At 55.3% G+C, this 21,608-nt stretch overlaps 12 protein-coding genes across 12 annotated transcripts; 7 read left to right on the forward strand and 5 right to left on the reverse strand.

Moving 5' to 3' along the window:
• Positions 1-492: 492 nt before the first annotated feature.
• On the forward strand, positions 493-3,026 carry G647_06605 (uncharacterized protein; the record flags this gene model as incomplete). The annotated part of the gene is made up of 6 exons (XM_008730925.1): positions 493-692; positions 746-1,828; positions 1,885-2,023; positions 2,076-2,152; positions 2,233-2,306; positions 2,368-3,026. The coding sequence occupies 6 exons, from the start codon at positions 493-495 to the stop codon at positions 3,024-3,026; spliced, it is 2,232 nt and encodes a 743-aa protein (XP_008729147.1).
• Positions 3,027-3,086: 60 nt separating this feature from the next.
• Positions 3,087-4,509, reverse strand: G647_06606 (uncharacterized protein; the record flags this gene model as incomplete). The annotated part of the gene is made up of 9 exons (XM_008730926.1): positions 3,087-3,204; positions 3,257-3,345; positions 3,399-3,593; positions 3,689-3,859; positions 3,911-4,110; positions 4,173-4,240; positions 4,298-4,322; positions 4,381-4,412; positions 4,469-4,509. The coding sequence occupies 9 exons, from the start codon at positions 4,507-4,509 to the stop codon at positions 3,087-3,089; spliced, it is 939 nt and encodes a 312-aa protein (XP_008729148.1).
• Positions 4,510-5,140: 631 nt separating this feature from the next.
• On the forward strand, positions 5,141-7,061 carry G647_06607 (uncharacterized protein; the record flags this gene model as incomplete). Its single annotated transcript, XM_008730927.1, has 3 exons — positions 5,141-5,777; positions 5,847-6,051; positions 6,152-7,061. The coding sequence occupies 3 exons, from the start codon at positions 5,141-5,143 to the stop codon at positions 7,059-7,061; spliced, it is 1,752 nt and encodes a 583-aa protein (XP_008729149.1).
• Positions 7,062-7,565: 504 nt separating this feature from the next.
• On the reverse strand, positions 7,566-8,426 carry G647_06608 (uncharacterized protein; the record flags this gene model as incomplete). The annotated part of the gene is made up of 1 exon (XM_008730928.1): positions 7,566-8,426. The coding sequence occupies one exon, from the start codon at positions 8,424-8,426 to the stop codon at positions 7,566-7,568; it is 861 nt and encodes a 286-aa protein (XP_008729150.1).
• A 1,023-nt stretch (positions 8,427-9,449) lies between these two features.
• G647_06609 (uncharacterized protein) lies at positions 9,450-11,213 on the forward strand (the record flags this gene model as incomplete). Its single annotated transcript, XM_008730929.1, has 5 exons — positions 9,450-9,622; positions 9,694-10,019; positions 10,075-10,896; positions 10,957-11,041; positions 11,096-11,213. 5 exons carry the CDS (start codon positions 9,450-9,452, stop codon positions 11,211-11,213), a joined length of 1,524 nt encoding a protein of 507 aa, XP_008729151.1.
• A 478-nt stretch (positions 11,214-11,691) lies between these two features.
• Positions 11,692-12,282, forward strand: G647_06610 (uncharacterized protein; the record flags this gene model as incomplete). Its single annotated transcript, XM_008730930.1, has 1 exon — positions 11,692-12,282. One exon carries the CDS (start codon positions 11,692-11,694, stop codon positions 12,280-12,282), a length of 591 nt encoding a protein of 196 aa, XP_008729152.1.
• A 657-nt stretch (positions 12,283-12,939) lies between these two features.
• G647_06611 (uncharacterized protein) lies at positions 12,940-14,532 on the forward strand (the record flags this gene model as incomplete). Its single annotated transcript, XM_008730931.1, has 1 exon — positions 12,940-14,532. The coding sequence occupies one exon, from the start codon at positions 12,940-12,942 to the stop codon at positions 14,530-14,532; it is 1,593 nt and encodes a 530-aa protein (XP_008729153.1).
• A 793-nt stretch (positions 14,533-15,325) lies between these two features.
• Positions 15,326-16,513, reverse strand: G647_06612 (uncharacterized protein; the record flags this gene model as incomplete). Its single annotated transcript, XM_008730932.1, has 1 exon — positions 15,326-16,513. One exon carries the CDS (start codon positions 16,511-16,513, stop codon positions 15,326-15,328), a length of 1,188 nt encoding a protein of 395 aa, XP_008729154.1.
• A 353-nt stretch (positions 16,514-16,866) lies between these two features.
• Positions 16,867-17,341, reverse strand: G647_06613 (uncharacterized protein; the record flags this gene model as incomplete). Its single annotated transcript, XM_008730933.1, has 2 exons — positions 16,867-17,142; positions 17,222-17,341. The coding sequence occupies 2 exons, from the start codon at positions 17,339-17,341 to the stop codon at positions 16,867-16,869; spliced, it is 396 nt and encodes a 131-aa protein (XP_008729155.1).
• An 801-nt stretch (positions 17,342-18,142) lies between these two features.
• Positions 18,143-19,042, forward strand: G647_06614 (uncharacterized protein; the record flags this gene model as incomplete). Its single annotated transcript, XM_008730934.1, has 2 exons — positions 18,143-18,161; positions 18,210-19,042. 2 exons carry the CDS (start codon positions 18,143-18,145, stop codon positions 19,040-19,042), a joined length of 852 nt encoding a protein of 283 aa, XP_008729156.1.
• Positions 19,043-19,237: 195 nt separating this feature from the next.
• Positions 19,238-19,891, reverse strand: G647_06615 (uncharacterized protein; the record flags this gene model as incomplete). The annotated part of the gene is made up of 1 exon (XM_008730935.1): positions 19,238-19,891. The coding sequence occupies one exon, from the start codon at positions 19,889-19,891 to the stop codon at positions 19,238-19,240; it is 654 nt and encodes a 217-aa protein (XP_008729157.1).
• Positions 19,892-21,156: 1,265 nt separating this feature from the next.
• On the forward strand, positions 21,157-21,549 carry G647_06616 (uncharacterized protein; the record flags this gene model as incomplete). The annotated part of the gene is made up of 1 exon (XM_008730936.1): positions 21,157-21,549. The coding sequence occupies one exon, from the start codon at positions 21,157-21,159 to the stop codon at positions 21,547-21,549; it is 393 nt and encodes a 130-aa protein (XP_008729158.1).
• Positions 21,550-21,608: the final 59 nt, after the last annotated feature.

The following is a 21,608-nucleotide window of genomic DNA, read 5'->3' on the forward strand; positions in this document are numbered from 1 at the left end:
TAGACAGTAGCTCAGCGACGGCTGGTCCCATCATCTTCTAATCTGCGATGGCAGGCGACCGGTGGGTTGTGGCCCTGAGAAAATATGAAGAGTAGACGTTGATAGTCGTGGGTCTTAAGAGGAACTGCTGGAAGTTTCACTGCGAACTTTTCCCGGCTCAGCCTTGCCTCTAGCGCTGCAGCCTCGTCGGGAATTTGCGGAGTTCGTGGGGACGCTCTGTGGATGCTTAGTCATCGGTGAACTCGTCACCTTCGCTGCTTTGACACCATAATCAGTTGGTCCTCTGTTATCAGAATTCGAGCCCCATCATCAACGCCCAACACCTCATCGTCGCTGTAGGAGCTCAACCCGCCGGAGCCACGGGAGTCACCAACCTGATCGATGCGCGTTCCTCCGAGCACCATCGACGCGTCGCCGAACGGTTTGTGACTTGGCGAAAAATTCAGCTCGTGCTGAGCCTGCGCGTGGCCCAACCATGTTGCTTGTCGAGGCATGAGTTCGAGCTCCTCTTCAGTGCACGATGTTACGGCGGCTTCCGCACAAGCGAAGCAGGCTGCATGCTTAGAATGTCGCCGGTCAAAGGTGCGGTGCACGCGTGATGTAGGTGCAGCCGTGTGCCGGAAATGCCAGCAAGCCGGTCTCCAGTGCGTCACGCCAGAGTACCACGTCGGAAGATACAAAGGTGTCAAGAAGTAAGCCGAACTAGGTTCTCAATCCTGAACCTGCTAACATTGGCCCCCTTCAGCAAGAGGTCGGGTCTGGAGAAGGCAATCTATCAAGTTGAACAGGCTCTGAAGCGATCCAAAGACTGCCCTACAGGGCTAACGGCGGAGACTGAAGCCGACCTTCGGCAACTCATCAGCGCTCCCCAGGCAAGCCCTCTTCTCCGCCGTCAGTCCAGTACGGCCACGCCGACTCTAGGCCATCAGCAGTCTTTTCCCCAGCAGCATGTCGGATTGATCCCTGCTGAAAGCACCGGAACCACAGAGAACGGTCATGAAGTATCGCCTGCAGACCATGGTGAGAAGCCTGACGAGCTCGCGCTTAACAATGCCGACAATCCTTTGCAACTGCTCGCAATGGCGTCGGTGTTGCCTGGCCAGTCACCCTCGACTGCAATGTCGACATCTCCTGCAGGGGTGATTCCTCATCCTGGCGCCAACGAAGCAATTGTAAATGACGATGCGGAACTGCAACAGTTCTTCGGATCTCTGCTCCCGCGCTTGGATAACTCTCACGATGTCGATCCCATCAATCTAGGTTTGGTGACCCAGGAGGAAGCTGATTCACTTTTTGCATACTTCTACGAGCGACTATCTCATACGCGGTGGGGCCTGGATCCGGTCCTTCATACAGCTGCGTTTGTACGCTCGCGGTCGGCCTTCCTCTTCACCTCTATTCTGGCTGCATCTGCATTGTTCCTACCGAAAGCTGAGGCGCTGTCGAAGCGACTGTCCAATCATAGGAACATCCTTGCTCGAAAGGTGATCTCTGACAGGAATCGATCCGTCGAGATTGTCCTGGCGTTCATGGTCAACATACCCTGGATGACTCCCGCCAAACACTGGGCCGACGACGAGACATGCGCGTATCTGTCAATGGCCCTAGCATTGGCGTTGGATCTTTCGCTCAATAAAATCGTGGTCCCATCCCCCACCATCCGTCCCGCGGGATTTTTGGACCGAGTGGCAAAAGCAGAGTGCATTGACTCCGCTAAAGCCCTGCAGCTGGACGGATTCCCGCACGTCGACCCCTTGTCAGTCTGGGGTAGACGTCTGCTGAGAACTCGTGAGAGGGTGTGGTTAGCATTATTTGTCCTTGATCGAGGGTATGTTGGACTTTTTGCTCTTTGTTGAGCGCAATCCGCTGACATTGCTTCCACAGCGTCTGCCTTGCTAGAGGACGACCGTATGCCGTGCCAATTGGACCATTGGTGGAAAGCTGCGATACTTGGCACATTTCAGATATCGCAGATCGGTGGGATGGTAGTGTCATCTCAGCTGCCGTGCTGAGGCGCGACTTAGTATGTCTCAGATGTCTGCCATCGGTTGATTGTGCTTGCTTACATATCCGAGGTCGGCCTCATCACAAGTGTTCGCGAGTTCTGCGATGGGAGCCAAGGGATCAGTGGCGGCTCGACGGCCGTAAGATTGTAAGTGCGAGCTCGGTGGCGGCTGACCTTGTTCTGCGTGCACCTGGGAGGTTGACGGTCTGCGGCTAACATCTTGACAGTCTCAAGGATAAGATTGATCGCTTTTTCGAGCAGTGGTACGCGGTTTGGTCACGGCAGATCACTCAAGGAGATGGTAAGGCTCAAGATCAAATACAGACGTCAGTGTACGTATTGACGCGGGACACTCTCCACAGGTCAACTGCCTCCATATGTTGAAATCCTAGTGTCACACACCAAGCTATCGACGTATTGCAATGTTGTCAACCACCCTACTGCGTCCAACGACGTGAAACAGTTCTTCCGAGCTGCGGGTCTCGCATCTGCCACGAACGTCATGCGTGCCGCCGTGCAGGGTGAGAATCGACTGAAGTCAATGCCGAACAATACCGTCATCATGGTATCATTTGCGGCGACCTTCGCACTGGCACTCGGCGCCACAAATCTGGGCAACCGTGCCATGCTGCCCCCAAACGCCAAAGCGCTAATTGAAGAAACGACACAGGTGTTGGAGAGAATTGGAAGCTCGCCCCGCCACCGGAAAGGCTTGTCCGTGCTGTTCGCCAGACATATCCGTCGGATCATGCAAAGCTCTCTCCTTGATCAACCTGAGGAGAATCACACTCCGTTGCCCGGGCCTTCGGGCCACGTTCCACCGCATGCCAAAAAGGTCGACTACGGCAACTCTCAAAGCAACGCTCCACCAGCTACAACTGCTGCGCCGGAGCCGTACGTCTTCGACATGACTGACGACCAAATCCTCGAAGCCATCAACAATGCCAGCACTTCACAGGACTTGTTTCAGCTCGACGAGACAATGTTCTTTGACTGGCTAGATTGGCCGAATGTCACATGAGGCCCTACCACCTGTGCCATCCATATTGCTGCGAATTTGGTACAAGTTGCACTTGAAGCATCAAATCTTCTGGGCAGGCATATTAGCTGTAACGGGTTCTATCGAGTCCGTTTTTCTGGACATGGTTACGAGCCTCTGCAGCTGCTCGATGAAGATGAAAGTAAGCACCGTGTTCGGTCTACCAAATGTTAGCTACCGCTCCGATCGCATGCGCCTTGGTGTAAACTTACGCGAGCCTGAGCCAGGCAGGTGTCCAACCCCTCATCAAAAAGCGTGGACCTTCCGTCCGCAACGACTCGGTGATAATGCTGCTCACGCTCTGTCGAATCGTATCAGCAAAAGCTCGACCAACCATCGGTTGTATATCCTTACCGGCTTTACTCCGTCGACGGCCACGGCGTTCTGGATCCGGCTCTTTAGCACATCCGCTGGTGCGCAAGCAGTTGTCGCGACCGTGCCTGCAACCAAGGAAGCGAGAAAGTGTGTAAATATTCCGTCTTTAAGGCCGAGCGACGGGTTTGAAAGAAGCCGGCGCTTCGCCGCGGAATATCTGGGCACTTGTGAGCACTCATACATTTGGTCGCCCTTTTCAGAAAGCGTACGTTGCTATTTGGGAAACATCTGCACCTTGTCAGCAGCATTCGCAAAAACAGTAACTTAACGGCACACATACTCATGATCACACTGCGGACGACGTTCGGACCAAGACCTCGAGTGAAGGTCTGAATGCCCTCCTCCCGCCCGATTCTCAAGATTGCGTCGAAGGCGTGCTTGTACCCGAACCTCTGAGCGGGCGATTTCGCTCCGTCTGCACACATTCTCACAAGAGCAACCTAACCCGCAATGTCAGCGTGCAGGACCGTCAAGCAATTGCTCTTTCAGACCTCTGTCGGATTCCCGATGAGTCCAGCCAGGCCGCCAGCAGCCCCAGCGCAGATAATTTCCCATCCACTCGTAAGCCGTGTCATGCCCGACCGCTCCCGAGCCTTGTTGGCAAAATGATTGTACAGTCCAAATCTCGCAGTCGAATATGTCGACTGTCGCAGCATCGAGGCTGATATGCCCCACCACAGGGACGGAATGCCTGTCATGGACATGAGTCTGTCTCGGTGTAATGACACAAAAACCAACGTGGCCAGTACTCACCGTCTCGACTCGCAAATTGCATCATCGTCCGCAGCATGTTTTGCCTCGTGGCCATGACCTGCATTCTACTGAGAGCGTCGTCAGTCCTCTACACCCGCCGGAGGGAGCAGGAAAACCCAGCTTACTATTTGGTTTGGTCGAGGGGATGAGCTGGATTGTCACGTCAGTGAATACCACACCAGGCTATCGGGGAAACGGGCGATCATACTGAAGCACGCGGCCATCGATGCAGCAGCACCTCTGTCTCATGGTCAGTAACAAGTGCATCATGGCGACGTGCAAATCCGATCACTCACCCAAGCCAGAAAGGCTGTCCTTGCTTCTTTGATTTGGGCATAGTCGCGGCTTTGTCTTTAGGATGCGCCGATGGCTGGTGACTCTCTGCTTGACTACCCGCAACACAGGTAACACTCTTCTATTATGGATTCGGCAGGTCTGCTCGGTACGAGATGTTCTTGATTATCGCAACCTAAGAGCCTGAGTCCGTTGTTCGAGGGTGCATGTCTGCGACATATTCTACCCAGCGCACAGTAGCAGCATCTCAGCACGCTGTTGTACATCCTCGCGGCCTGTTTGCTGGGAGAGTCCCACATTGCCTTGTTCGTACATAGGGACGCGGATGATCCTCATCGGCAATATCATCTGGAAATCCCCCGTCGACCCCCGCAGGCGCCACAAGCGTAAGGTTTCCGCCCGCCAGACGACGACACGGCATCAAAAGAATCCCCGAACTCAACTCCCGATCACGTGGAATGACCGGAAGCCGCATGGGCATCGATGACATCCGTGCTGTCTAGCCGATCTCGCTGGTCTTGCTGAACTCTCCATTGATCGGTTTCGAAGAACTATTTTCCCGTTGCCATTCCGGGACCTGTTTGCTAAATCACTCATGAGATATAGATTAAATCGACGCACCTCGCCATCCTCGTCGTCGGTAAGCTAAGTAAAGCACAAGACGGACGGTCAGCATGGCTTCTCCAACAGCAAGACGCACACTGCTGCTCTGCGTCAATGATCTCAGGACTGCGAGCTCCCCAAATCGTCACGTCAACAACTTGCTTCCCCGCAGAAGCCTACACCAGCGCCAATCAAGAGTCAGACCATGGCTCGCCTCGCAACAGCAGCATGATATTCGATACTTTTCACATTCACGACTGAGACAGCGCGAGGCTGCACCATCTCCCAAGCTCGCTGATGATGACCAGCCCGTCATTGACCGCACCAGGTCGAAGCTGTTCAAAGACGCCGACGAGGCTGTTGCAGACATCAAGTCCGGCTCCACGATCTTTAGTGCCGGGTTTGGACTCTGCGGCACGGCCGAGACGATCATCACGGCCCTGCACAAGCGTGGGCCCGACTCGCTGAACAACCTCACTGCGGTGTCCAACAATGCTGGCGCAGCAGGCGCCGGAGGCTTGTCGCCGCTGACCCAGTCAGGCCAAATCACGCGCTGCATCCTCTCATATCTCGGCAACAACAAGAAACTCGAACAGAAGTACCTGAACGGCAACATTGCGATTGAACTATGTCCGCAAGGGACGTTGGCGGAACGTATCCGCGCTGGCGGCAGCGGGATCCCGGCATTCTATACCCCGACTGGTGTTCGTACGTGGAACTCTCTTTCCTTTGATTGCGAGGGCAGAGTTGATTGTACTAATGCTGTATCCCCTTCAGACACATTCATTCAGACGGGCGAGATCCCGACACGACTTGGCCCCGCAGACCCGGCGACGAAGAAATCCGTGGTGCTTGAGCCGGGCAAGGCGCGCGAGACGAGGATATTCAACGGCAGAACCTACGTCATGGAGACCGCGCTGACGGGCGACGTTGCCATTATCCGGGCATGGAAGGTCGATGAGGCAGGGAACTGTCAGTTCAGGTGAGGAATGCCCCTACCGCCTATCTCTTCTCGATCCGAGATGCGTATAAGCTAGAGCTCTAAACACAGACTATACTGACTTCTTGTTTGTTTTTAAAAGATACACCACCAAAGCATTCGGCCCCATCATGGCCAAAGCAGCGCGCCTGACGATCGTCGAGGCCGAAAACATCGTGCCCATCGGCTCGATCGACCCCAACGACGTACACCTCCCGGGCATCTTCGTCGACCGCATCGTGCCCGCCACTGTCGAGAAGAAGCTGGAGATCAAGAAGACGCGACCGACTTCTTCCACCTCCGAGGCATCAGCCGCGTCGGCCAAACCCGAGTCCGACAAATCCGACGCGCTCGTCCGGCGCGACCGCATCGCGCGCCGTGCCGCCAAGGAACTCAAACACGGCATGTACGTCAACCTGGGCGTGGGGATGCCGACGCTCGCGCCCAGCTTCCTGCCCGAGGACGTCAAGGTGTGGATCCAGTCGGAGAACGGCATCCTGGGTATGGGCGCGTACCCGACCGAAGACGAAGTCGACCCGGACATCATCAACGCGGGCAAGGAGACGGTGACGCTCGTGCCGGGCGCGGCCACGTTCGACAGCGCCGAGAGCTTCGGCATGATCCGCGGCGGGCACGTCGACGTGTCGATCCTGGGCGCCCTGCAGGTCAGCGCCGCGGGCGATCTCGCCAACTACATGATCCCCGGGAAGGTGTTCAAGGGCATGGGCGGCGCGATGGACCTGGTCTCCAACCCGGGCCAGACCAAGATCGTGGTCACGACGGATCACGTCGACAAGTACGGCGCGCCCAAGATCGTCGAGGTGTGTTCGTTGCCGTTGACGGGCGCGCGCGTCGTCAGCACCATCATCACGGACTTGTGTGTTTTTGAGGTCGACCGCGTCAAGGGCACGTTGACCCTGACCGAGTTGGCCGACGGCGTGACCGTGGACGAGGTCAAGGCGAAGACCGGGGCCAAGTTTGCCGTGGCTGAGGAGCTTGGGTCCATGGAGTGATTCGATCTGACTGCAGTTTTGTTTGGGAGCTTGGGGATTCACGCCGTGTGGGATGTGCATTTCAAGCCGGTATACTGGCGCTGGTCCACCGATCCACTAGTACTGTCAAACACGCGTACATACTTGTCTGCTTATATACATCAATATATACAGCAATGCACTGGCCAGGAAGACCATCAGATACGTGCATGTCTGACCCAGAAAAGAGATGTCAGCATTGACTGCCTGGAAGGCCTCTGGTTTCTACGCCTTAGTCGCCGTACTTGCAGAATCATCCAGTAGTCGAGTGAGTCATGTCTCGAGCAGGTGGCCAACGTTGAATATAAAGGTAGCAGACGTCGAAAACAAACAATGCCATGTGTTGACTTTTACAGAGTGGTCAACGTAGGTGGACTTATCGCTCAGTATAGTTATGTGTCCCTCACTTTTAAGCCCGTCTTTTTGCCTTTGATGAAACACGCAGACACAGGCCCACATATATAAACCTCTCCGACAATCCGACCTCTACAGTTTCGCCTTCAATTTCTCGCCCCCCAAGCCCATCCCCGGCGCAAACGTCGTGCCCCGTCCCTCACCGAGCGCCTGGACCAGCTCGTCGATCGTGTTCAAAATCCACTGGTTCCCCTCATCCGTAGCCAGCCACTCCCCGCCCTCGATGTCCTTCTCTGCCGTCCCGTCCTGATACGCCTTGCGCAAGCCAAAGACATGGCTCGTGACTTGGGGTCCCACGCCCGTCTGCGCTCTCAAGCACGCAATCGCCGCCAGGGACGTCAGCACGCGGCCCACCCGCAGAGGCGAGTCATTCGGCGGATCGGACAACAAATTCGAGTAATGTCCATTGATGATGTGGACGGGCAGATTGGGGTGCGATTGCGCCAGCCGGGCGAGCAATTTCTCCTCAAACGGCTTGTAGACCGAGTCCCAGAGCCGGCGACCCCGGGTCAGCGAGTCGGCGATGTTCTGCGGCGTCAGCTGGCGGGTCGGCGGCGCGGGGATCTTGTCGACCACCTCCTTGGGCAGGCCCTCGCGGAAGGCGCCGAGGACGTTGATCGTCCGCGGGATGCCGTTGAAGGAGATGCATTTCAGGCCGACTTCGCGCATGAGGCCTGCTGTTTCGGGCGGCGATGGTGCCGACGGGAGAGAGGACGCGAAGTGGAACAGTTCGACCATTGATTGCGGCGAGTTCATCGTCATGGTCGTCGCCGTCGAGATGGTCAGCCAGGCGGGAATGCCGACGCCTCGGTCATGGGCGCTGTTTGCGATGCGGGAGTAGGTCGAGCGGATGGATGGCGGGGCCCTGAGCGTGCCGGGGAGGGCGTGCGCGGCGTTGATGAGATGTTTTAAGGGCTCCGAGAGCTTCGACATGGTGTCTACTGATGTGTGGGTGTGGATGCGATGTGCTGCAGGTCACGGTCGGCGTTAATACAGAGAAGCACAGCTGCAAGATAAGAGGCACCCAACAGGGGGGACCAAGACGGCTTGCCTACAGCTTTGACCTTGACGTTGTTGTCGGCGCCGCGCTTCTCGCCACCGAGGTCGCTCTTCCGCTCTTTTCCTGGCGGCGTTGTCACTCATGTAATAAGCCCGAGAATGCGCGATTGGTGGGCCGTTGGACTCGTATGCGAGGCTGATCTGACAAGGATCCCCGTTGAGGAGGAATCAAACGTTGAGACGGAGCTGTTAGCGAGCTCAAAGTCTGTGTTGGTGGTGACGGCAAAATGAAGGTCCGATGAACGGACGATGAGGCGAGACTGAGCTCGGCCTGAATCTGGGCTCCGTCGGAGATTCTTCTACGTCCCTCCAATCACCGGCGACCAGGCCTTGGCTTCTGCCAATCACAGCCCGCCGCTTTTCAGGGTCTGCTTCATCGCCGTTCCTGTGTATCTCCGTGTGTCGCCTGCTTGACACGGCCATTCACCGATGTCCGCCATCCTCGTCGTGCCCTCAGTCCGGAAGCTTGTCGTGCTTGTTGTGCTTATTGGTCCTCTCTCGAATAAGGTAGCCTTCTGTGAGCCTTGGCCGACGCACGACGTCGTGCCGCCCGCCTTGTTGAGACGCGATTCCTGATCACTAAATACGGTGACGGCACCGCACAGCTTCAACGATAGGCGGGCAAAGAGCGTTCATCGTCGCATCCCTGACCCATGGGGTAGAACGACAGATCACTACGGGGCCCAACATTTGGCTCTCGCGATATAAAGATGATGGTCGACCCCGGATTTTCGTGACTTTTGCTACTTCTTGCAGTCTGCAAAAATTGAGCAGCCTTGAATCTCCCTCTCCGCTCCCCTCTTTTCATCTCTCCCTTTTCCTCGTGCGCCTTGAGTCTGAGCGTCATCGATCATTAGCTTGCAGTCCCACACACGCTTCTGTCTACTTCGCGCCCCCATGGCCGAAGAAAAGGTTGCCCACGAGCCTATGGCTGAAAAGCCCGACGATGCTCAGTTCGAGACATCGAGTCAAGCGCCATCAGCACACAAGAATAACTCGGTTTCCGCATTAGATGACGACGCCCATACCCGGGCGTTGACGCGAAAACTTCTATGGAAACTGGACACGAGGTATGCTCCAACCATGCTCGGGTCGTACTCCCGATGCCGTTGATTATGCTTACCCCCCTCGCTTCGTGCAGAATCCTGCCAGTGCTTGCCTTGTTGTTCCTCTGCTCGTTCTTGGACAGAACCAATGTCGGAAATGCGAAGATCTTAGGGCTCGAGACGGATATCGGTGTCAGCAATAGCCAATACGCCAACGGTCTTGCCATCTTCTTCGCATTCTACATTGCCGCAGAATTACCTAGCAACCTAGTGCTGAAGAAGTTCAGCCCACGGTTATGGCTTGCCTTCTTGACGTCCGCCTGGGGCATCGTCGGGATGTGTCTGGGATTCATTCGAAACTACGCCGGCTTCTTGACCGTCCGAGCCTTTCTCGGGCTTGCGGAAGGAGGCCTCTTGCCGGGTATGTATTTTGCCAACCAATTCTACCAGGCGAGCGGCTGTTAATTCGCGGCCAGGTATGGTGCTCTATCTTTCAGGGATGTATACGAGAGGCGAGCTGGCACTCCGGATCGGCTTGTTCTACACCAGCGCATCACTCGCCGGAGCCTTTGGAGGTCTCCTGGCTCGCGGACTCTCTGCCATTGGACCTACCGGGGGCGCCGTCGACGCGGGCTGGCGATGGATTATGATCATTGAGGGCCTACTGACCTTCGCTGCCGGAGTGGGCTCCTATTTCATTCTTCCCAACAATGTCTCGACCGCTTGGTTCTTGAAGCCCGAGGAGCGGGAGCTCGCCAGACGCCGGCTCCAAAACGATACCTCCGCACATCTGCCTGACGGTCAAGAGAGCGAGGGCGTCGAGAAGTTCCGATGGTCGGAAGTCCGCCGCGGAATCCTCAACGTTCAACTGTGGCTTAGCGCAACCGCATACTTCGCCATCCTGTCCGGACTGTACTCTTTTGGATTGTTCTTACCGACGATCATCAAAGGGCTAGGCTACACGGCAAACGAGGCGCAGCTCTGGTCCGTCATTCCCTATGCGGTGGCGGCGGTCGTGACCGTCATTGTGGCTGTCATTTCCGATCGCATGAAGCTCAGGGGCGTCGTGATGCTGTGTACCCTGCCTTTGGCGATCATCGGCTATGCCGCCATCGCCAATGTCGCAAAGCAGGACAACCACGCAAAGTACGGCATGACATTCTTGATGGCCACGGGCTTGTACGCCAGTGTGCCGCCAGTGCTGGTCTGGAACTCGAACAACTCTGCTGGACACTACAAACGAGCCACGACTTCCGGCTTACAGTTGGCGATCGCCAACGCTGGCGGTTTCGTGAGTTGTGAGTAGCCCGCCTGGAGGCCCCAATATCCCCGTGACATGCACACTAATGCCATGATAGCGTTCATCTACCAATCCGAGGAGGCCCCGCAATATCACAAATCGCATAGCATCATTCTGGGCCTGTTGGTCTATGCCTGGTTCGCGTGAGTCTTGGATGCGTTTCCTGACATGGATTTATATACTGACGCACTGGACAGGGTGTTGTGTAATGTCCTCTACTGCGCTAAGATCAACCGGGACAAGGCTAATGGCAAGTACGACAAATATATCGGGTATGGAGACGACCGAGATCCGGAGTATAAGATGGTGTTGTAACCGGAGGTCTTGAGGCGCCTCTGCGCTGTCTTGATACGTCACTTCGGAGGAGCAAGCTCTTTCAAGGTTTTAAATACTTCAAGGCGAACAGCGAATAGTCATTTCCTCAATAGAAATCGGGATCGAGTCCATGCTTCTCTCGACGTGCTGCATTAAGAGGCCGATCGGTTTGCGGGGTGAGCATCTGCTGTTCGTAACGCCGGGCGGGGTACGTCGCACTCCTTCGATGGACAAAACGTTGGCCTCTTCTCAGTTGTGAGTGAGTTGTTACGAAGCCACAAGTGAATGATAAAACCACCACTGCATCGCTGATAGGACCACTCCCTATCACTGCAAGATTGTGGCTAGTCCCGGGGCATTTGTGGGAGGCGCCCGTTCACCACAACGCCAGCTGTTCAATTTCATTAACTTACTTTGACTTCACTCCCATCTTCACTTCACCCCAGCACATCAGTTCCCGTGTTAATTATTTCTCAACATGTCCACGTCTCGTCCACCGAATCCCACACAGATCCCCAACGGCCTTCCGGGCCTCACTACCCACCTCACTGGCCACGATGCCAGCACGGGCGAGGCCATTGTCCAAGAAAGCCGCCCTGGCAACTGGTCAGTCTACGATGACAAGCTGATGGCCTTTAATGTCGTCTACACTACCTCGCAATTCCCCGCAAATCTCAACAACGACGCCGACATCAAGGCTCACGATGAGATCATGTCCAAGGGCAAGCTCGGCCTGGTCAATTCTCACGGCACGGTCTGTCGCGTCGTCGACTTCGCACCAGGCTACGAATGTATCATGCATCGGACGCAGAGTCTGGACTATGGCATCGTTCTCGAAGGCACGATCGAGCTGGTCTTGGACAGTGGGGAGAGAAAGCTCATGCAGAGAGGGGATGTTGCGGTTCAGAGGGCAACGATGCATGCGTGGAAGAATACGAGCGAGACTGAATGGGCGAGGATGATCTTTGTATTGCAGGACTGCGAGAAATTGGAGGTTGGCGGGAAGGCGTTGAAGGAGGATCTAGGGAGAGGTGTCGATGGTTTGCCTCCCAGTGGCAACGATGCTTAATGCTTAGCCATGGGAGAGGAAGAAACCACTTCAAGAAGAGGTGGGAACACCAGCAAGCATTTGAGACGCTGTCTTCAATACACACCTTATGATCAGTCTTTCGAGCGTGCTTTATGTCCTTTGAGCTGTTGAGTGACTACAGTAGACGCGATGTTTGACTCACGTCCTTAACGTCGCTATTTCCCTCCGTGCTGCGTATGTACTGACTGTGCAGGAAACGCGCCGGCAAGATCTGGCGAAGTGCAACGTGGTGTGCTAATGCTCAATGAGGAATCCAGTCACACACGCCTGATAGGTGGATTGCAACGTTAACCGGTTGACGGTGACAGTTGAATCTCGGCGGGTTTGCAGATGTGGTGGCGCTCATGTCGGCTGGTTGCTGCGTCAACGCCAAAGTCAACAATGACGCCCGGCCCAACTTCTCATTTGTCCCTCACCTGTCACTCACTTCGTGTTCAGAAGCTGGAGCCTGGACTTGCCAACTCAGATGGTGCCAACACCTCACTGTCGTTTCACCGCGCCCATGCGGACCACGTCATGAAAGCTGCAATGCCTTCGCGCCACGAGGCCAGACCGAATTCACGGATAATGCTGCGTATCTCCCTCGCCGTAACCAAGCCGTCCTCCTCAGCTGACTGAGCATCTTGCCCGATGACCATGACCGTGGTCATGGAGCCCAATCCCATGCCAGGCACATTCCTGCCTGACAACGACTTTTCTTTCCGCTGCGCGAAATTCAAAGCATCTCCGTTCCTGCCTCCAGATCGCGATACTCTAAACACCACCACCACCTCCTCCTCCTCCTCCTCCTCCTCCTCTTTCTCACAAAACTCTCAGTCAGGTTGTCGTCAGTCTGAGATAAACACGTCTCGTTTCTCAGACGACCAGCGCTACAGCCGCAAGCGACCACGGCTCAATACAGGATCCCTTCAAGATGCCGCTCACAATCGTTCTACATCGGCGCATGGCGACGTTTCGAGTCCTTCACCTCTAGTCAACACAAACTACCGCATCGCAGGCGGCCTCGACACCCCTACTGCTTCCAGAACGCAGCATGAGGAAGACGCCCACGAATTTGACTACGAGATAGACTGCCGACCGAGCAGGTACAGCTCTCAAAACTCATTGCACACCACAGACTCTTATTTCCCGAAGACATCCGCCCCAGATCAGAGCCGGAAGAACAAGCGGAGACTGTCGCCGCCTTCGCCGCCAATGAAGGGCTGGGGGAAGACAGTGTGGGCTTTCACTGGTGGTTTTGCCGGCAAAGTCATCAACTTCTGCTGGAATACGACTTTCAGTGGGTTCTATGCCGGTGGTGGCGGTGGGTATAAATTCGATACTGGAACGACTGGACCGGCCTCAAGCACTTGGGCCGATGTTGGCACGAAAGGTGATGGTTATGGTAATGGCTACAGCACCTATTCGAGAAAAATGGATCAAGAGATAACACCGCTGCCCGGGGGGTTTCCGGATGAGAGTCCAGAATTCATCGAGGATTACATGTCCAAGTTAACTGTCGACCAAGAGGAGCACAATGATGTGACACCCCGTAAGGGTCGGCGAGATGAGGCTCCGGCGACATCACGCTACAATAGCTGGGTGTTAGTCGAGGACAGCCACGGTACTTCCAGATCGAGGGAATCGAGCCCGGTCCGGAAAAAGTCCAGAGCCAGCACGGCGAATCTCTATGCGGCACGACCATCAAACGTACCGCGGCATCCGAGTCACACCCTGTGCCGTCCGTGTCTCACCCCCAGGTCGTCGACAGCAAGATCATCGGCTTCCTACGCCTCACCGCGCAATTCAATCAGCTCGATTTCCACAACAAAGCACCAGCCACATCATGCAATAACCTCATTTCCCACAACCGATCCCCAAGAAAATACCGGAAGGCGCCAATCAACACGTCCTAGTAGCAGTCACTCAAATCGTGGCTCACCTGCCTCTCCATGCCGGCAATCCTCTGTGTCTCCAACAAGTCCCTCGCAGAAGCAGTCACCCGAGGTCCGAAAGTTCGAGCAAAAGATGCGCAAAAAGGAGGCCAAGCAAGATCAAACCATGAATCGCTTCAACTATCGTCTACAGGCGATGATCAGGGAGGGCCAGGCCGCGCTAGGAAGTCGAGTTGAGGTTGAGATGGGAGATGAGGACGTCGACCTAGACGAGGGATACTACGAGGATAGAGACGTCAAAGGGGGCATCAGAGCGTGGGGGACCGAGGATGCCAGGCACTGGCCGCGGTCTTAGGGGGTCTGCCGGCCTTTACAGTCTGGTATTGGAGGGACCGATGAGTTTGAGGAGCGCAGTGACGATGCGTGGTCCGCCATGTCGGTGGATGAGGGGTGTTGAATCCGCGACTCGAGCAGACGAAGCTGCAGAAACCAGAAGCTGAGTGCCGCGCGAAGCAAGGGCAACCAGACCCAGATGTGTGGCCACGACCGAGCTCGTGGAAGGTCGAGAACGAGTAAGTGGCTCGCCCAATTCTCTCTCCCTTCGCTCTTTTGAATCTGGACACTTCTCTTAGTTCATATGGGACTTTCTGGATGATACCCCAGATCATGATGATTCTTTAATAAAATTGCTTCAATCGAACCAAATCTTTCTGGAAAGGTCTCTGTTCTCAGAAGCCATTTTCAAGCTTCTCTTCCGGTCTTCAATAGACCAGAATTCCGGCGCCAGTCCGAGACAGTTGTCAGCTGTCAATCCCAGTCGAACAGAAGGACAGTAACTTTCGCGGCACGTTCAAGTCGACTGCAATGAACGACTGTGACACCTGTTCTAGTATGTAAGATCCGGCAGTTTCAAGCCACAGCCAGATCCAACAACATCCATACAGGCATCGCAGCAAGTAGAGATTGATTGGGCGTGAGGATGGAAATGGTTATTCTTCAAAGTCTAGGCACGGATGTCGACTCGAAGCCAGAATCGTGATCCAATGTGTTCGGATATCTTAACAGCCCGCCTGTACATACAAGATTGGTTGAATACCGCGATACATCGATGTGTGGGTTTGTCTTAGTTCGACTTCGGCGTCTCAAGTTCAAAGGGCGAGTGTGAGTGCCTGGTGTTTATTGAATCTCGGCTTTGGCGCACGAGATATGGACTGCGCCGTTGCAGATGGGTGGTGGTGGTGAAGGTCAACCACACCGGCGAAGTTGGATAGCACTGGCGCCACATCTTCCGGGTGGCTTTCGGGTTCCGTTGACGAGAGGAGAGTCTCCTGCAATCGCGTAAGGTGCTCGAGCCGGTCGTGGTTTTGAGAGATCAAGAACTGCAGTTCGCGCATCGGTTCGTTTGCATCTCCTTCTGAACTCGCTGTAGCCATGTTCAAAGGCGAGTCGTCGTCGTCTGTGGTGATTGCAGGCCCCTGGTCAAGGGTAGGGCCGGGGTCATCAAACGGCCATGTTGGGAGTATTTTCTGCGCCGAGACTGCGGAATACCCGGGCTCCGCAGCAGAGCCTTCGAAGATATATCTCGCCCAGCGTCTGTCGGTCGCGAACGCTAGATCAACTTGCTGTCGGAGCGATTCGTATTCTCTAGCTGGGAGGGCTTGCCCCGCTCCGTCAACCCCGTCGCTTGCAGCCTGCAGGTTCTGTAACTCGGGGAGAATTTCTTGCTGCAGTTGCGCCAACCGCTCCGAATATGCCATGGCCTTGGCCTCCAGATCTTGCCGCGCCGCGAGAGACTGCCGAAGAGACACGCGATGCGCCATGATCAACGGCACAAGGGTCCCGAAGTTTTGCTCACAACTGCCAGGCCTTTCCCCAGTCCTCCTTTCATGGTTCCTGCTCGGCAGAGTTTTCTTGAGCACGACCATCGCGACCTTGGCGAGCACTTCCTCGAATTTGTCGCCCTTGCACTCATCCAGCATCGTCTTCCTCAACACTACTTCCCTCGGCAGGACGGCGGTCGATTTCAGCTCCGCCAGCCATTTATACAGCGCGGCGCGGAGGTTCTTGCTCTGTAAGGACGTCGTAGGCGGGAAGTGTGGAGCCAGCCTCGACTGCGTGTCTGGAGGAGAGTAGAGCCGGAAGAGGTGGTAGAGCGCCCATTCCGTGGATTTGACGCGTGCTTGATGGTTCTGCACTGATTTCGACGCGAAGAGAGACTCGGAGATGCCGGGCCAGCTGGGGAGGAGGTCGAGGTCGAGAAGATGCAATGCATGGATGAAGATAGCGATGTTGCTGCGAGGGCTCCATTGAAGACGAGGTGCCGGTGGTCGCTCCATGTTGGCCGGTTTAGCAAGACAAGTGCATGTTTGATACTGTACCCACTTGTGAAAAGGACCGTGTCGAGGTGCGCGGGATTTTGAGGCGGGGCCGGTGCCTGTCGATCGTGGAGGTTATGTAATTAGGCAGTTTGGCAGTCTCCGTTAATTTACAGTAGCCCGCAAGTTTATCTCGCACGGGGCTGAGGGGGGCCTCGCATCACTGTTTGCGGACAGCCATGCTTGGGGCTCATCATCCTCCAGGAGCAGTCAAATGGGCCGAGCACCCGCGACACGGTGACATGCAATTGCCGTCGCCGCACAACCTGGATGTTATGTACGTTCGAGGGTTCCAAGGTCTGGTTAAGGTTCCCTCACCAGTACTCCTGCCATAACTTCCAAACCGCCCAGTATCCAACAATAGTAGGAATACCGTGGGTGGTGAATGAAGGCCACCAACCACCGCCTGAAGCGCCCGCAAGCAGAAAGTCACCAATGCCGTTGAGACCAATACACGCCATCAGGACGGTCACCGCACGCCACTCGTTGTATGCCTCCAGGGTCAGCAGAGCAACCCCTAGGCACAGTTCTCGAGTCGCGAACAGGTAAAAGAACGAATGCACAGGCTTATTGGCTGGCTGAGGAAACAGCTGCGGACTCCGTTAGACGGCATTGACAGCGACGCGAGGAAAAGACAATCTGGCCTGCCGGGGAGAAGAGGAAACTTACCGCTGCGGCTGATATATTGTGGGGACTGACCAGAGAGCCGACGAAGACTCCAATTAGCATCACGGGGAGGAGGAAGGCAACAAGATATTGCAACGGTGGGATGGAGGAGCCTGCTTCCATGATGACTTGCGATCTTGCCGTATTGCAGTGTGCCTGTGCTCGGGAAGGTACTGTATATGATTGCGGGAGAAGTCATGGAGTCGTGTTGTACACAGAATGCACTCTTTTCAGGCGTCTTGAGCACGACGTGTACACTGACGTCGAGCCTCAGCTTCATTGGAATAGGCTTCTGCCAAGAGGCTTCAGTCAGCCTGACTGCCCAGGGTTTGCCCGCAGAGTGCTTGGATCCTGAAGCAGAGGTCAAGTAAACCAGATCGATCTCTCACAGATTGAAGTCGGTTCTATCAACTGTTTCTCTGCGCACCGAGATGTGTCGCTGCATTGCCTTTGGAAGGCGTCACTCAGGATCATCAACGGCGCCCAAATACACCTGACTAGCAAGGACTGTCTTAGGGCAAACAAAGGTCGATTTGCAGGGATGGAACCATAGATACTCCGTACAACTGATCCAGTTGGTCTCGCTTAGCAGCATCGCCCGTTGTGAGGGTGCCTGGGAATGACGTCTTCCCCAGCGGGCGGGTTCCGGGCCGAACGCTGCGTTGCGGGGCACTGCAGGTAAACAACGAAACAAAGTCAGTGAGTGGCATTTCTGATTCTCGCTCAGTGTTTGCTCATCAACAATTTTCAGCCGTTCTTCTCCGTCCTGCACGTTTGCCTGTATAGAGGCGCTGCAAAGATACGGCAGTATAAAACCGGGGGGTCTTTTACAGTTATTGTTCTTTCTCTTTCCTCCCAAACCGTTCCACTTCGCATTCCCATCTTGCAACACTCCACCAAAAATCACACCCCCTCCAGAACACCATGGCCGATAGACCTGAGAGTAAGTTGTCCCTCTGCGGAAGCGTGTTCTCCCGCTGAAAGCACCCAGTCCCACCTACTCAGCCCTTATACACGCTCCGGTCCTCTCACACGTCGTCTCTCCCTAAACCAAACCCTTGGTCTGTCCGCGCCGTTCTGAAAGACCTGCCCAACCCGCCGACTGAGAATTCATCCTCGCCTGTTCACTTCTTCCACTACCTCGAACGTCTGAAACTCGAAAAGCGCGAAGGATGGCGAAGGTTTGGCATCGACAAGGGCGAATCAATAGCAGACCATATGTACCGAATGTCGCTGATCACCATGCTCGCACCCCCTGAGCTGAGTTCGCGACTGGATATCCCGCGCTGCACGAGGATGGCATTGGTCCATGATATGGCTGAGGGGCTCGTTGGAGATCTGACGCCGGTGGACGGTGTGCCAAAGGTGGAGAAGAACCGACGCGAAGCTGAGACCATGGATTGGGTGGCTCAGTCACTGCTAGGGAAAGTACACGGGGGGGTCCCGGGAAAGGAGATCCGTGCTGCATGGCAAGAATACGAAGACAGTGAGACATTGGAGTCAAAGTTTGTCCACGACGTCGACAAGATAGAACTGATCTTGCAGATGGTGGAGTATGAGCGGGCGAACGAGTGCACCATCGATCTTAGTGAGTTCAGTTGGGTAGCCAAAAAGATCGCCCTGGAGGAGATGAAGACTTGGGCACAGGACATTCTCAACGAGAGGACGGAATTGTGGAAGAGCAAGGACTTGGCACCGAGGGAACCGACACGGGCAGCAACTATCAAGGAACAACAAGACGAGTACTACGGCAATGATAACAGAACCGCGCAGCCTTTGGGTAACGGGATCACGGACGGAGAAATGAACGGGCATGCGCAGTGACCGGGGCCTGTTCGAGGCGATAAAGGCCAAGTGTGCAACAAGATGGAAAATCAGTCATGCAACCAAGATACCCAGATAACGATAGAAGGAAGTTTTTCGTTCCTCGCGCGGTGTCTCCCACGCCCGGATCTAGATTTACTCAAAGAGCCCATGTCCGCAACTCCCAGCGCGACGCCAGGCACAAGGCAGAGACGGTCATTCCTCATCCTCGCCCTCGCCCTCTCCCTCTCCGCGATCCTTTTCAATCTCCGATCTCAACCATTCCGCTTCCCTCTTCATCTCCTCCTCGCTCCTTGCCTTCCTATCGCTGTCCGGGCCACCCACAAAATCCCGCCTCCCCTTCTTCGCTCTCTCATCCCGCATCCTCTGCATTTCAAGGAAGGCCTTGCCAATGTCCCCTTCGTCTCCATCCATGGCATCGTAGATCCGATCCCCGCCGCCTCGGTCGTCGTAATCCCCTTTCTGCCGCGGGATCACATGGACGTGAACATGCGGGACTGACTGCCCAGCATCAACTCCATCTTGAACGGCAATGTTGAAAGACGTCGCGCGGTATACGCGCTGAAGTGTCCGCGAAACAGAACGGACGGTGTTAAATAGATCGGCCGTCTCCGTGGCGGTGAGTTGCGAAAGCCGAGGCACACTCCGTACCGGACATATCAGGATGTGTCCCGGAAGTAGTGGCTTGAGGTTTACCAAGCCATATGACAGACGCGAGGGTGAGAGATGAAAGACTTGTGATGTCACGGCGAAAGGGCCAAACTTGAGATTAGGCGGTAATTGCAGGGCAGGCATTTGTGAGTCGGGAGGTGTAGTTAGGTCTTGCTCGACGACCAGGTGGTGGTGCATGGCGGACTCTTGACTTCTCATGGCGGAAATCACAGATCCCGCCAGGCTTCCCTGTCACAAGGAGAATGCCGGTGAAGGGTTGCGGTGGATACGGAACGCGACGTCACCGACTTGCGGGATCGACCACGCAATCTTTTATGATGAACTTGGAGACTCGGGAATAAATACGCCCCTTCACAGCACGTAGGCCGCAGCTTAGAACCACGGTCATGCCTAAACACTCCGACAGCAGATGTTGTTGTGAGCGATGCAGGGCTCAATGAGAGCTGCTGGTCCGCTGTTGGTCAAAGACCGAATCTTCACTTTCCCCACGCAGGACTGAATCGTGCCGTCAATCTGCCAAACTCTACGAGTGCCACGGGGCAGATCTCGGACAAACTGGACGTCTACGTACCGAGATGAGAACAGAGGTGGGTTCGATGCTTGATACACATAATACATCTCTTTGGCCAGGGTTGAGGGCCGGTTGGCAAAAGTTCTCTTCAAGCCCAGCAAAATGGACGACCTCCAAGTACGTCTTGATATCCTTGGCCAACGGGGAGGACTTTTCAAGTAATACACCCAGCTGTGTTTGTGTCTTCAAATCAGCAATGTCGTTCGCAACGAGAAATTGCCGACAAGCCAAGTCCCCTTTCGGAATGCTGGACGACGCTATATGGCACCGATCAACACTCTCTCGGCGGGCACTGAAGGCGCGGCACCGGTCTCCCTATGACAAGTCGGCTTTGTCGAGGGCAGCCTGCTTTCCTTCGCCTCTCAGCACAATGCGGTGGACACGGCTGCTATGGCTCAGGTGATGTAGCTTTTATGCAAGGCATGCCCCAACGGATCCTTCACAGGCGAAGAACTTCGGATAGGCAACCTTCAGCGAAACAACTCCATCCATCGACGGTTTGTACACCCCGAGCTGGAGCTAGCTCATCAAATCGGAAACCCCTCTGCGCACGAATCTATATCATCTGACAGCGGGGCCCGACCCGGGCCTCAGGCCTTTTCAAGCCCTGGATGCACCTGGGCATAATTACTTAGTGCTTCCTTTTCCCGGCCGCAGCTCTCAGAAATTACAAAACACCAGCTACGAATTCCGTCAAGGAACCATCCAGCCCTATCTCCACCGACGACATCCTGGGAGCCTTGGTTTGGTGAGCGGTTTCAAGCGCGCGTCTTCCCGGGTTGAAGCTAACTCACGAGACAACATTTGCCCGCGCTGTCGCCCCACGCCGTTACTGGGACATCCGGGCCACACCGCCGGCCTCTATCAGAACATGACCTACACAGTCTGTAGCCTCGGAGAAGTGGTGAAGCAGCCTGTAGGCTTTATCGCGTCCGAGCTTCGTCGGGCGGTCGACCCGACAACGTCAAAACTCACTGATGCCACTCGTGCACCTTCAATGTGGTTTCATCGTGCTGAAGACAGAACCAACATCAATGCCAATGCTACACTAGACCTCTCACAGGACATAACGCTCAGCTCGTGGGTGAAATACATGTGCAATGATCTCGATGTCAACCTCGGACCGGGCAAAACAAAAGCTGTGCGCCGTCCACAGTTCACACCTGTGGAGAACTTGTTCTATCCTATGCCCAAGAGGCCAGATGTGGGAGGTAGCGGCCGGACTGTGTGCCAGACAGGAGGACCTAATGAGGTTGAGAACTGATGAAGACTTCATGAACTACGCTGTCTATGTTGGGTGACGAAATTGGAGCTAGAATCCGT

The sequence above is a fragment of the Cladophialophora carrionii genome, assembly GCF_000365165.1.
Source record: "Cladophialophora carrionii CBS 160.54 unplaced genomic scaffold supercont1.5, whole genome shotgun sequence".
Taxonomy (NCBI): domain Eukaryota; kingdom Fungi; phylum Ascomycota; class Eurotiomycetes; order Chaetothyriales; family Herpotrichiellaceae; genus Cladophialophora; species Cladophialophora carrionii.